Source organism: Zonotrichia albicollis, chromosome 2 (assembly GCF_047830755.1).
Source record: "Zonotrichia albicollis isolate bZonAlb1 chromosome 2, bZonAlb1.hap1, whole genome shotgun sequence".
Classification (NCBI taxonomy): Eukaryota; Metazoa; Chordata; class Aves; order Passeriformes; family Passerellidae; genus Zonotrichia; species Zonotrichia albicollis.
Genome location: NC_133820.1, coordinates 26,165,671 through 26,178,261, shown reverse-complemented (window position 1 = coordinate 26,178,261; position 12,591 = coordinate 26,165,671). Strand labels below are relative to the sequence as shown.

Sequence of the window (12,591 nt, the reverse complement as noted above, 5' to 3'; positions counted from 1 at the left end):
TGCACTTGACTTCGCTGTTCACAGCAGTGCAAGCTTTACCCAGTTGAATTTGGTTTCTATGTCACAGAGATGCTGAATATGTTAACACTGTGAAGGGGGAGGGGAGTGTGTTTACTTTTTTTCTTGTCTTTGTTAGTCTTTTGCTAACCACTCTGTATGCCAGACAGCATATTTTAAAGGAGCAGGATGAACATTCCTCAGCTCTTTGTTTCAGGCTAAAATGTTGTAATTGCCTATGGAGTGACCCAGAGTGTATAAATGGGCTGAAGAATAGGAAGCAGCAACAGCTACCATGCAACAGCTTTTATTGGTTTAATTTTCTTATTCTGTAAAAACAGAACTGGACTAATGGTATAATGAAGAAATGTGATTGCCTAGCTCCTTAAGGTCCCTCAAGTACTTTGTAATTAATGCGAAGAACTTTAAAAAAAGAGTATGTTTTAGTAAAACAGTGTCATGCTAGTTTGAAAAATTTTACGTTTTCCTGATATAAGCAAATTTTTTTTTCCTCCCTCATTGAGTAGTTTGACAGGCCATGCTTTTAGTGGCAAGCTGTTTTTTAAATACTCAAACTATTCTCTTTTTATAGTGATTCAAAGTTAGTCAGCAGATAAAAGCTTTGATGGGTTTGTCGGTACCTGTCTTGCTATCCAGCTTTTTTCTCTGGGTGTGGTGGTTTGGGAAATCCTTTCTTGGGTATGTGGGATTGCAGTGTTCCATTGTTCTCTGCAATGCAATTAACTAAGGTAGGGTAGTACATTTTGGGTTAGAATAATTTGATCTTTGCTTCCTAGTTCTGTTTCCAGCAGTTACTTTGATTTGTGGAGTTTGGAATTATTTGTTGACATCTGATGTGTTCTGATGTTCAGGTGCTAAGATACAGCACTCGGTAGAATTTTGTCTGTAGCTGACACCTGTGCATACCAGCACAGAAAGCTTGAGCACTGCCTTGGAGGATGTGACAGACCTGCAGGTGCAGCAGCAAGTGGAGTGTTCTTACACTGGGGGCTGCTTTTTGGAGTGTTCTTACACTGGGGGCTGCTTTTCAGGTGCAATTTCCTTTTCAGATGGAAAGGAAGAGGATACCTCCTCACTGAGCTTTTTTTTCCCCTTGCTACTTTTATGAAATTACATGCAAGCACACATCAAAATTGTGGCAGGGGGCTTTTTTTTTTAGAACAGGTATTATATTTTTCAGAAAGATGAGACAGTAGGGGCCAATTTTGCAGCAAACTGTTTTTCCCCTATTGGATTCTAAAGTAATCTTTCCTGTGTATTTATATATAGAAAATGGAAACTATTCTTATTGTTTTAAAGAACCCTCTTCCACATTTTAAAAGAGCAGCTGCTGATAAAAACCTGCATTCATATATGTTCTGCCAAGCAGAAAAATATAAAGTGACAAAAGCCAGCATAGCCTTTGCTGTCTGCTTACTGAAGCTGGTAACTTCTTGTGAGTTCAGCTTTGGCCTACCATTACTGCATTAATATCACTTAATACTGACTGTTCATATTTGAGTCCACTTATACTGTTGGCTGTGTGCTTAAATTTTTACAGGCATTTTAGCTTATTTTAGGTGTCTCTTTTCATCCAGATAACTTATAGCCAAGGTATAGCCAACCTGTACCTGTATTATTGTTGAGAATTTTGAATTTCATTCAAGTTTTTTTACCATAAACTAGCTGAAAATATCAGCCAGAAACTTGGAACTTGGAGTTTAGTCCCATTGCACAGCCTGCTGCCTGCCTTTCACCTCTTCTCCCTTTCCCCCGGTGTCAGGACCCTTCTATACTGCTAGAGGTGACAATTGGATGAAATGGGTGGTTCTGCAGGCTGTTGTCTCTGTATTCTAAGGCTGTCATACCACTTACAAATCTGTGAAGTTGTGTGGCTGTACTTTCAGAGCAACTCTGCTCTCTGCCTCCCACCTCAAAGCAGGGGCAGGAATATCCCCTGCTGAGGCTCTCACGGAGTCACAGGGGAAGTGAAGATGTCAGCTGTCAAATCTTATGACAGCTGTTTGATTCTTGCAGGAAATTAATTTAAAAGAGAACTTGAGTCATGGACATTTGTGCCAACGGCAACTCCCAGAATATGGAAATAAACTGATAAAAAGTTTTTCTAACAGCAAAAATATTTGACACCATGCCAGTTCTCAGGGAATCAGAGCTGTCTTGTGAACTGCATATACATTTTTCTGTCTGTACTGCCACAGCTCTGAGGGCGTATGGACTTCACCCTCTTCACTGTGAATGGTCATATCCAAAACCTGCTGGAGTGGCCAGTGCTTCCATCTTCAAAGTTCTGCTCTTTTGTCCTTCTCTCCTTTAAAAAAACCCCAAACCCTCATTCAAACAGAATCCTGGTAGGCTTTTGTGTTTCCTCACCAAAACCCTGTGTCGGAGGACACCTAGTGGGGAGGCTCCGGGATGGAGGGAGGGAGGGAGGGCTGCTCCCCGGTGGTGACAGTCTGTGTGCTCTGGGTGTGCATGTGTGTAGTAAATGGAAATACCTCTTCTTCTGGGGACAGGACCTGTCTGCAGAGTCTTGAGACAGACTCAGACTGCCCGGACCCATCCTCTGAAGAGAACTTGGTGACAGTAGTAACAATGAGAGCTGCAGATCACTGCTGCTCCAAAGCGAGCAAGGTGTTTTTATTCTTGAGTTGCTTCAGTCGGTTTCATAATTGGATTGTTTTACAGTTAGCAGAAGTCATCTTCAGACAACACACAATATTCAGGGTTTTATCTCTGACTGCAGCTGAGGGCTGACAGTCCCAGCACCATGGGGAAGGTGGTGTTCCTATTGAGGCTGACAGTTTGCAAAAGGGGCTCTGGAAGAGACAAAAAAGGTGGGAGTGGTGGGGAGATGAAAGGTCACGTAAACTTTGTCATAAGAGTTGGTTTGTGTTTTCCTTTGGGGCTGAGTGGGGTGATAAGAGGAGGCAGGCAGAGAATGATACAGCTTTATCTGAGGTCTCTGTGTTGTAGTAGTGCATTTCTATCCCTGAATACCCTTTCTTTGTTCAGCCATTCCTGTTCTCATCCCCTCTTTGCTTTTTTTTTTCGGTGTATGTTTTTCTCCTCCACTTCCTTTGTAGCCTTTCTGTTTCTTTTTGTCTTTTCTCCTCTCTAGAATGGGAAGGATATTGCCTCTGCTACACTGTTTCATTGTGTCCTTCCCCACTGCCCTTAGTTCTTGTTTTCTTCATTGCAAGTTCTTGGAGATTCACTATTTATTCACCTAATGTACTTTGCCTGGCAAGGCCTTGCTCTTTGGTCTTTAAATGTTTCTGTAGTAAATATACAGTAGGAGTTTTGTTGCCTTGTCATGTGTATTCATCAATGAGATTTTGCTGCTGCAATTTCTTTGCCAGTCAGAGCTGTGGTTTGCTCCAGGATGCTTATTATTTTTAGATTTTTATTCAGCTTTGAATGTGATCAGTGTCTGTGAATTGTAACTAAAAAAAATTGAAAAAACAACCAACAAAAAAAATGAAACTACCAGTCCCAACCACCCTGCCTGCAAAACAAAACAGACACACACCCCCAGAAGTGAAGAGGAAAATATAGAGGAAGGAAAGTGTCCAGATGTTTTCTTAAGGATTGTTTTCAATTAAAAACCCTAAACCAACCCACCTGTTCCAGCAGGCCGGTAGACTAGCAAGCAGTGCATTCTCATTGTACCATTGTTGTTGTGGCTTAAACACCCTGTTTCACTGCCTTGCTTCCTACTGGTTTTACACAACTGTGTAGTGATAGGCAAGTTCTTGCAACTTTTTCCCTTTGTGACTTGAAGAGGAAGACTCGAGCTGCCAACAGTTACAGATGCTGGGGAAAATGTACTCATTCTGAATTTTAATATAACTTGTTTTAGATTTTCTTTCTGTACTCTGACTTTTGATAATAAATTTGTCATCACTGTCTCTGTTGTAGTTTTGCCAATTTGAGAATTCACCCTCATGGACTGGTGTTGGTGGATCTGCAGAGCTACAATGATGACATGAAAGGAAGAGAAGAAGTTGATCAGGTATGAGTGTTGCTTATCTTACTAGTATTACCTAACTGTATGAGGAACCCCTTTTTTGTCAGGTTTATCAAAGTCTGTAGTGGTAAAATATTATAAATATTGAAGTCAGTTCAAACCTGGATGCTCACAAATGAGGAGCAGTAGCACCTGTTGAAGTTGTGCACACGTGTGAATCCACACACTCCTTTGCAAGTACTGGGCCTTGTGTTTTTTGTAATATTTGTGAAAATTCAGCAGCCTTGGTTAGGCCTTGGGTCTCTTCAGCTACCCAGGGCAGTGAGGGAGGACATGAGATGCTCAGTCTGCAGCCTGGTGTATTAGTGTGAGACTCCTTTGTACTCTCTGTTCTGAGAGGTAGGAAACCTCCATATTCAATCTTTTGCCCCATGAGGAAAAACAACTTCATCTTCCCTGGCATGAAGGCACTAGACATTGAACATTGCAGGGGAAGAGCCTACTGCTGTAGCAAGAATGGAACTTTGCAGGGTTCTCATGTTCCCTCTTTGGATGTGTTGTCCTGGAGAGCAGCTAACTGCAGTGATGACAGCTGCTGAAATGTGCACATTCTTGCTAGTAACAAGGCTGAGGAGGCCAGCTAGTTAGTCTTGGGCTTCTAATGTTACATTTCAAAGCATTCTCATAGCAGGTGCTGCTTTATTGACCTCCAGGTAGGCTAATTTAACAGATATTTTGCATTAAGTGCTGATTTACAAATTCCTACCTCTTGTTTCCTATTTTTTGCAGCTTCTAAACAAAGTAGAAGAAAGAATGAAAGAGTTGATTCATGGTAACATAAAAAGGGTGAAACGGTAAGTTTGTATCTCTACTTCTGTATGTGGCTTGTCTGCATAGTTACTAAAGATAATGAGCAAGTTAGGCTTTGCTGTAGTGCAGTGAATAGCCTGGAGTGTGAAGATATGGATGGGAATTTTTTTGGTTTCTTGCAAGGATTGCATGAAATAGAGAAAATGCAGTGTGGAAGCAGGAGCAGAGTGCTCTGAAAGAGCCAGGGGTGGCAGAGGAATAGGCCATGGCATAAACTGTACCCTGTGGGCCACATGCCAGAGCTCGTGGAGAAGGTGAGCTGGTGATGGTGACCAGGATCAGACCCAGCCCTGTGGCTGCCAGGCTGGGCTGTAGTACTCAGGCAACTCTGAGCACGAGCTGGGTGTCAAGGATCAGCAAAAGACTTGGGCAGGTGGGGATGGAGCTGCAGTGCAGCTCTGGCACAGGGACCAGGGGTGAGAATTAGAGCTAAAATGGAGCTCAAGCCCACAGAGACTTTGCCCTGCCAAGGTTTCCTGCAGCCCTTTCTCACATCTCTGCCTCTGCTGTGCCTCGTGGTGCTTGCTGTGGGTATGTGTGGTTTAGGGACCTGCCAGGAAGGTTTTTGTAGCAAATTTTTATAATTAAACTTAACGATGGAGACTTTGCAAGCCCTTTGTCAGTTAATATTTAAATTCAAGGCTATATCTTAAAATTTAAGGACTCAAATTGCAGCTCATGGCCTGGTGCTGAAATAACTTTCCTGCTGGATGTGGCTTGTTGTTATCTTTGTGGTGGCTGTTTGGCAGTGACTGATACCTTGAAGCCAGGAAGCATTTACTCTAGGCATGCACATGGTAGAAAGTGCAGCAGGTGCTTGAAGGAACATAAAAGTGAAAATGGGTCAAGAAAAATAAAAAGCAAGTGTGAAATCAACAAGGCTCAGTAAAGCCAAGGAACAAACTACAAAAAATAGGAAAATGGTTAAGCAGTAGTATGGCAGAAAGTAGATCTGTAAGTTATGAAGAGAGTAGAAGCAAAATGGTAGCAATTTGAAAAGTGGTGTTATATTTGCATATTGTTATTTCTGTTTTACAGTTGTATGTAAAACAGAGTAATTATCTTGTTCCTTCAGCCTGGTAAAGCCTCACAAAAGATGCTCAGTGTATGAACATAGATGATCTTGTATCTGTGCTTATGGAGGAGAAGCTTTCTGAGGCTGTTTTGATGCTGAAATGATAAAGGGAGTTTGTTGAATCCCTGTGATAGGAATTTGTTAAAAAACAGGTCAGGGCAATGTCTGCCTGGAGTGATTTAGATCTTCTGCTTACCTTTGTATAAGGAAGTGAACCTCCTAGAACAGTGTATCTGGCATGGATCTTGTCACACACTCATCAATGTCTTTTTGCTTGTTTTTGGTTTATGGGTGTTTTTTATGGGGTTTTTTGTGTTCTTTTTAATTTGTTTTGCGTTTTGCATTGTTTTGTTTTGATGCCAGCTGCACACGTGCAGGTGCAGTAGGATGACCTTAGCTGGAGAAGTTTCTCACGCCTTTTTGTTGGAAGGCCGGGTTGCCCTTGCTCCCGCCCTGTGCCGCCATCTGGCGGCTCGCTGCGGGTAGGAAGTGTTTCTGGAACGTTGATTGGGAATCACTGGGGAATTTAGAAGAAGCCTGTTGGATCTGATCTTCTGCTGCGGTCTCCTGGAAAAAGCCCTTTAATTCTTTGAAGTGCGTGTGGGAGATGTGATGAACTCTGTGCCTGCATGTTTTGCCTAAATGCAATCCCTTTGGTTGTTTGCTGTCATTTCAAAGATAGTTTGTCTTTACAGGTGAAATTGCTGGTTTCAACCAAGGTACATCTCTATGGAATTTTAAAAAATCTTAATACCCACAAACAACATACCCAAAACAATCCTAGCAGACACTTGAACCACTTTTAAAAAGTAATGCAGACTACTGAGTGATATCAGGGATTGTGGTTATGTACTGCAGGCTCAGTTTGAAATGCTGTAATAGTTTTTTTTTTTTTTTGTTTCTTTATGTGTTAAAATGTGTCTCAGTATAGCTTCAGAATGAGATCTACCTAATCTCAGAGAAATGTCATTCTTAACTGAACTGAAGATGGGAATAGGTTTTGTCAACTTTTTTGCCTGCATTCTGTTTTTGTATTGTATTAATTTCTAGTTGTGAGCTGGTTCTTCTACGGAGGCTAATTCATTATGAAAATTCCATCTCTTAGAATAGAGAGAAATTCACTAGTACATAGTAGAAGTTGTACATGAAGAAGAACCATGTAAACTACCGGTCCATTAGCAAGTTATGTGTTTAACATACAACTGGTAGATTTCTTATATCTGTTAAGTGTTAAGTTAACACTTAATGTGGCAAGTTTTCTTAGAAGCCTCTCACGAATATTATTATGGTGAATCCACAGTATGTTTGAAGTGGATTTTTAAAAATAAACATTCCAAATTTTGGTAATCTTCTTTCATATATTTTTTTTCAGGTTGCCAGCCATTTTGAGAGGAGGTGTTATTGATAGATACTGGCCCACAGCTGATGGGCGCCTGGTGGAGTACGACATAGATGAAGTTGTTTATGATGAAGATTCACCTTTTCAGAATATTAAAATTCTGCATTCAAAACAGTTTGGGAATATTCTTATTCTCAGTGGGGATGTTAGTAAGTATCATCTCATTTAAGGATCTCTGGTATGAAAATGTCAAAAGTGTTGTTTTCTATCCTGCTATGGCAGTTTTAATGGATGTCTAAGGGTAATGGTTCAGATGCTGGAAACTGTTTGTGCATGTACACATATGTCTGTTCCTGTATATTCAGGATGTTAATCAGGCTGACCAGAGTAAAATCTAGAGTTAAAAAAAAAAAAAAAAAGCATTTTTCCTGAGTTAGTATCTTTGCTGCAGAAAGTGGCCTGGGAGAACAGAAGATGGTGTTCTATAGCAGAGCTTGCTCTCCATTCTTTTATATAAACTTTTCTGTTTGTTGCCAGTCCAACTTCTAAGAGCTTCTCTTTGACAAACAAGCTACTTTATCAGTCTTCAAAACACAGTGGAGTTCTAAAGAAATATGAAGTGACCTGGCACGTGTGTGTATAATCCTGCTGCTCCCTTGATTCTCTAAGGGAGTTTCCTGCTTGGTGAGGTATAGGACAGCTGTATCTCAAACCATTTAGCTGCTTTATTGGTGAACAAATAATAGAACTTGAACTCATAAGTTAATCAAAATAGTGACCCAACCTTTATGTTGGGGTTTTTATGTGGTACTTCATGCTTGCTGACCTTTGTATTTTTGAAAGTGGACTTAGGAAAGGTGGACTGCTGTTCATTAAAGCTGGAGACTGCTGGAAAATCTAGGCAACAAAAGGGCTATGCTTTGTAAAATCTCTTAGTTCTTATGTTGAAAAGGACTGACTCTGGTAAATGAAGTATGTTGCTGTCCAGGTACAGAATTCCTATTTTCACTCTAATAGCAGAGTAATTAAGAAATTGAAATACAGCTTTTTGAAATAATTTGAAGTACCTGTAACAATTCAATTAGCTTTCTGCTACTGTCAAGAGGCTTCTGTGCAGATGGCAGCTGAAAAGCACGGTTATTGAATTCATTAACAAGGTATTTTCTAGTCCAGATAGAATTGTATTAGAAATCATCAAATTGGATATTCAATTATTCTAGCCAGAAATTTTTATCAGAGTTTAATATGGAGATGAGGTTTTGCTTGAACATTATGACAATGTGCCTTGTAGGAGGGGAAGTATGCCATTATTTATTTCCCTTCCAGGAGATTTTGAAATAATGCTTTGTCTCATTTTGTTGTTGTGCACTCATAAGTGAGGTGGTGACTGCCAGGCAGAGTGACAGGATATGCCACAATGTGCTGCTGCACAAAGCTTGGCCCTGCTGGTGTGGATCTTGGCCCTTGTTGTTGCAGCTTGGGAGTGTTACTGCCTGCTTGGAAGCTAATGCTGGCAGCAGACAAGCTGCAGGGCCCTTCAACACCTGAATGTTGATGGTCATGCTTGTTTCTGTGCAGGGATCCACTGCTGTGCATCTAGGTTGCTCTTTTTAGCTGAGGACCACAATGCATTTTCAGAAATTTCCAGATCTATCTCTTGCAGGATGAGCCTGAGATAAAAACCCCCTGAGGTATGAAGTGAGCAGCAAGTTACAAAGACTGATGGTTTTGCTCTGCTACTTTTTCTCTTGGCACACACACAGTACTTCTCAATGCTGAGGTGGCCATTGTTGCGTTCATGTGGGGAACTGGAAAATCCAGTGTGGGATTCTGAGAAGAATCTCATTACTTGGACGGTCTCTGAGAACCCGGTTGTTTCTGTAGGTGTTCTTGCTTTGGTCTGTATTGTATCACCTCTGGATTAATACCAGTTAATGAGAATTACTGCAGATTTAATATTGCTGTCCAATTCTTTCTTCCTTCCATTCAGATCTGGCAGAGAGTGACCTGGCATATACTCAAGCCATAATGGGCAGTGGAAAGGAAGATTACACTGGGAAAGAAGTGCTAATCCTAGGAGGTGGTGATGGAGGTATACTCTATGAGATAGTCAAACTGAAGCCAAAGATGGTTACTATGGTAGAGATATCCTTTGACAAATGGTCCCTCATTCATATCAACCTGAGCTTTCTGCTGGTACCTTAACACTGAGCATGATTTGCACACCTGATTTGCATGAGGAGATAGATTTCACTTTAGACCCTTTTTGTCAACTTAGAGCCAGTGACTACACATTGGTGCATCATTATGCAACACCTGCTTTCAGGTTCCCAATCCTTACCATAACTCTCAGTAACAGTTTGCATAAGGCTGGAAAGGAATGCCTTTGCCATCAGACTGATGCTTCCTCTAATAACAGAAGACAGGTCTGTCAAGTTTGGGCTCACTTCTGCCTTCTTGAGTTTGTCTCTTTTCCTAAAGAAAGCTATAAAAAAATAATGCCTAGAAGCAAAAAAAAACTTAATCAATAGAAGTGTCAGGACTTGATGAACTGTATTGATGAATTGACCAACCCTGTTCTAAAAACACCAATACAAATCAAGTTTTCACTATTCTGTAATTGGTATAGTTTGTAACATAAACCATTGTTAGCCATATGAGGTGTTGATAATCCTAGGTTTTGAGATCTATTTGCTGAGACTAAAAATAATTGTTACAAAATGTAGGTTAAAATCTTAACCTAGTTTAACTTTATGGAGTTTTTGGTAGTCTTACAATTCACATTTCAGGCTTTCATAGTAATGATAACCTAAGCTATTAAAAATACTGGTTAAAACTAAAAAGAAGCACTTTGTGATCATCTGATTGAATCTGGAGTACAGATTTGTGTATGTACCAGTACATAATCTATGTACCAGTACAAAATCTGTGTACTGGTAACTAAGGTTGATTATTGCAGGCCAACAGACACATCTGATTATTTCGTTGTGAATGCCTCTTTGTGAACTTGTTTCTGAAGAGGTAGAAACTCTTACCTCTGTTATTTCTGGAATTTATGATGCCTTGACAAACTTCAAACATTGACCAAATGGTGATTGACGGGTGTAAAAAACACATGCGGAAAACGTGCGGAGATGTCTTAGACAATCTGAAAGGAGACTGCTACCAGGTAATGTTCTGTTCTTCTTTCATTACATGTCATATTTCAAATACACGTAGACCTGGTCTGGAAGGACTGCTATGGCAAAGTTCTGGGGGCAACTCTGCTGATTAAAGTTTGGGAAGCTTTTTTCCTTTTGTATGACACTTGCATATTTTAATAACTGGAGTTTATGTTGGAAGTATTTTAATTCTGCTTTAAGTCTTCTAAAATGAATTGCATATATAGCTTTTAAGGATTATGAAATAGGAGAATGTTTGCTATAACTTGGAAATAAAGAAGAGATAGCAGTAGAACGTTGTGTTTAACATCATTGCTTAAACTGTTAAGAAGAAGAAATGTGTTTCTTAGCTGTTCTATACTGTTGAAAACAGCTGAATTTGTAATACACATTTAAGAATTATTTTTAATTTGCAGGCAAAATCCCTTAGTATTACACTGCATTATATTAAGATAAAAACCCCAATAGATGTCATGCATCCCTGCAGCTGAGTTCTTTGTGCTGCATCTGACAGCACTTACAAATGAGCGCAGGTGTAATCTGACATGTCTTTGTTTTCATTACTGGGCCTTAGATGTTGTCACAGCTATTAACTTACAGGAGTTAGCTAATAAAAACACACTAAAAAAATAACAAGTCACATGCTATTCCATGGAAATCAGTGGCCCTTCATACAAATATCTTACTTAACTCATGTTGGAACTGGTGACTGTGGTCAGCATTTGGTAGAAAGAGCAGTGGTCACAGATCTAGGAACTTCAGTCCTGGAATGCCTGTGTTTTCCTTGTCATAATTACCACAAAGTTCCTCCTTTCTATATGATGTAAAAAGTTGAAAGTGGAGCCTAGAATTAAACATGTATTTAATTTTGTAATTTTTTCTTTCTAATATCTGTGAATTCACATTTGTTCCTTTTACCTGGTTGTTTTAGGGTATTTTTAGGACTAGCAACAATATTTCTTTCTTACAGGTTCTAATTGAAGACTGTATTCCTGTACTGAAGAGGTATGCCAAAGAAGGAAGAATGTTTGATTATGTAATTAATGATCTGACAGCTGTTCCAATCTCCACATCTCCAGAGGAAGGTAAGTCTTCTAATTTATTTGCTTCTGAGAATTTTCACATTTCTGTCCTTCTGCTGCATAATAGTCTGCAGCATAAATGCTTTTATTTTTTTCAATTTCAAAAGCAGATCTGAGAAAAAAGATAGCTTTTTTTTTTTGGAATATTAGAAAAGACTAGCAAGTGCCTAGCACTCTTTTCAGTCTCTTATTCCAGAATAATATGAACTCATGTAGCTCTTGAGAAGTATTTGCAGTTCATACTCCAGTAAATTTTCCTCACTGCATAATTTATTGAAAACTTCAGGAGAATTCCTGTGAAGAAAAACAATACTCCTGCCATCATTGCCATTGTGTATGGTTTGCATTTGTTTTTTTTTTAATCCAGGCTTTATTTTTTTTTAAACTTTGCAAGTCTTGAATATGTAATAAGTAAACAAGCCAATTATGTGCTATTGTTTTTCAATCATTGCCCATATGCAGATTCCACATGGGAATTTCTACGGTTGATTCTTGACCTCTCAATGAAAGTCCTGAAACAAGATGGAAAATACTTCACACAGGTATGATGTAAAAAAGTACTTGGCTGTAAAAAAGTACTGCTTTATATCTATTGCAATTTGCATATTTTCATTAAAAAAAAAGATAAAACTAACTAAAAATCTACTTCAAGCTGGTTTTCTCTCTTTAATGACCTATCAGACATTTTTCCTGAAAGTTAGGATTTGCTAACTGACTTGTCTTTTTTCATCATTTCAGCTGAATATATAGTGCTTTTGTCTGGAGTTCAATAGCATAATTTTAAGACTCAGCAAGGCACACTGCAGAATATTGCAGCTAAACAATTCTGGAAAAGCAGAACAGATGTACTTAATAAAGAGATACAAGGTTTTTAAACTAATTGTAGAGTGTAAAACACAGAAATTTGTCATTCATTAAAGTGTGAGAGTGACATAGGTGTGGTGGGATGAGAAAATTGTTATCGTCATCTCATACGTAACAGAATTGTGGTATAGCTTTCAGCAGATAATACTTCAGGCAATCCTGAATTTGAAATGCCACAAAGTTGTGTGCTATTGTACAAGAATGTGACAGGAGCC

The 12,591-nt window shown here is 39.4% G+C and overlaps 1 protein-coding gene across 1 annotated transcript in view; it reads left to right on the top strand.

Moving 5' to 3' along the window:
- SMS (spermine synthase) overlaps nucleotides 1–12,591 on the top strand; it is a 41,209-nt gene that overhangs the window by 17,127 nt on the left and 11,491 nt on the right. Inside the window, exons 3-9 of the mRNA XM_074534623.1 lie at nucleotides 3,937–4,030; nucleotides 4,775–4,839; nucleotides 7,303–7,478; nucleotides 9,260–9,416; nucleotides 10,351–10,438; nucleotides 11,401–11,515; nucleotides 11,975–12,054. Coding sequence (XP_074390724.1) covers nucleotides 3,937–4,030; nucleotides 4,775–4,839; nucleotides 7,303–7,478; nucleotides 9,260–9,416; nucleotides 10,351–10,438; nucleotides 11,401–11,515; nucleotides 11,975–12,054 — 775 coding nt within the window. The remainder of the gene's footprint in view (nucleotides 1–3,936; nucleotides 4,031–4,774; nucleotides 4,840–7,302; nucleotides 7,479–9,259; nucleotides 9,417–10,350; nucleotides 10,439–11,400; nucleotides 11,516–11,974; nucleotides 12,055–12,591) is intronic.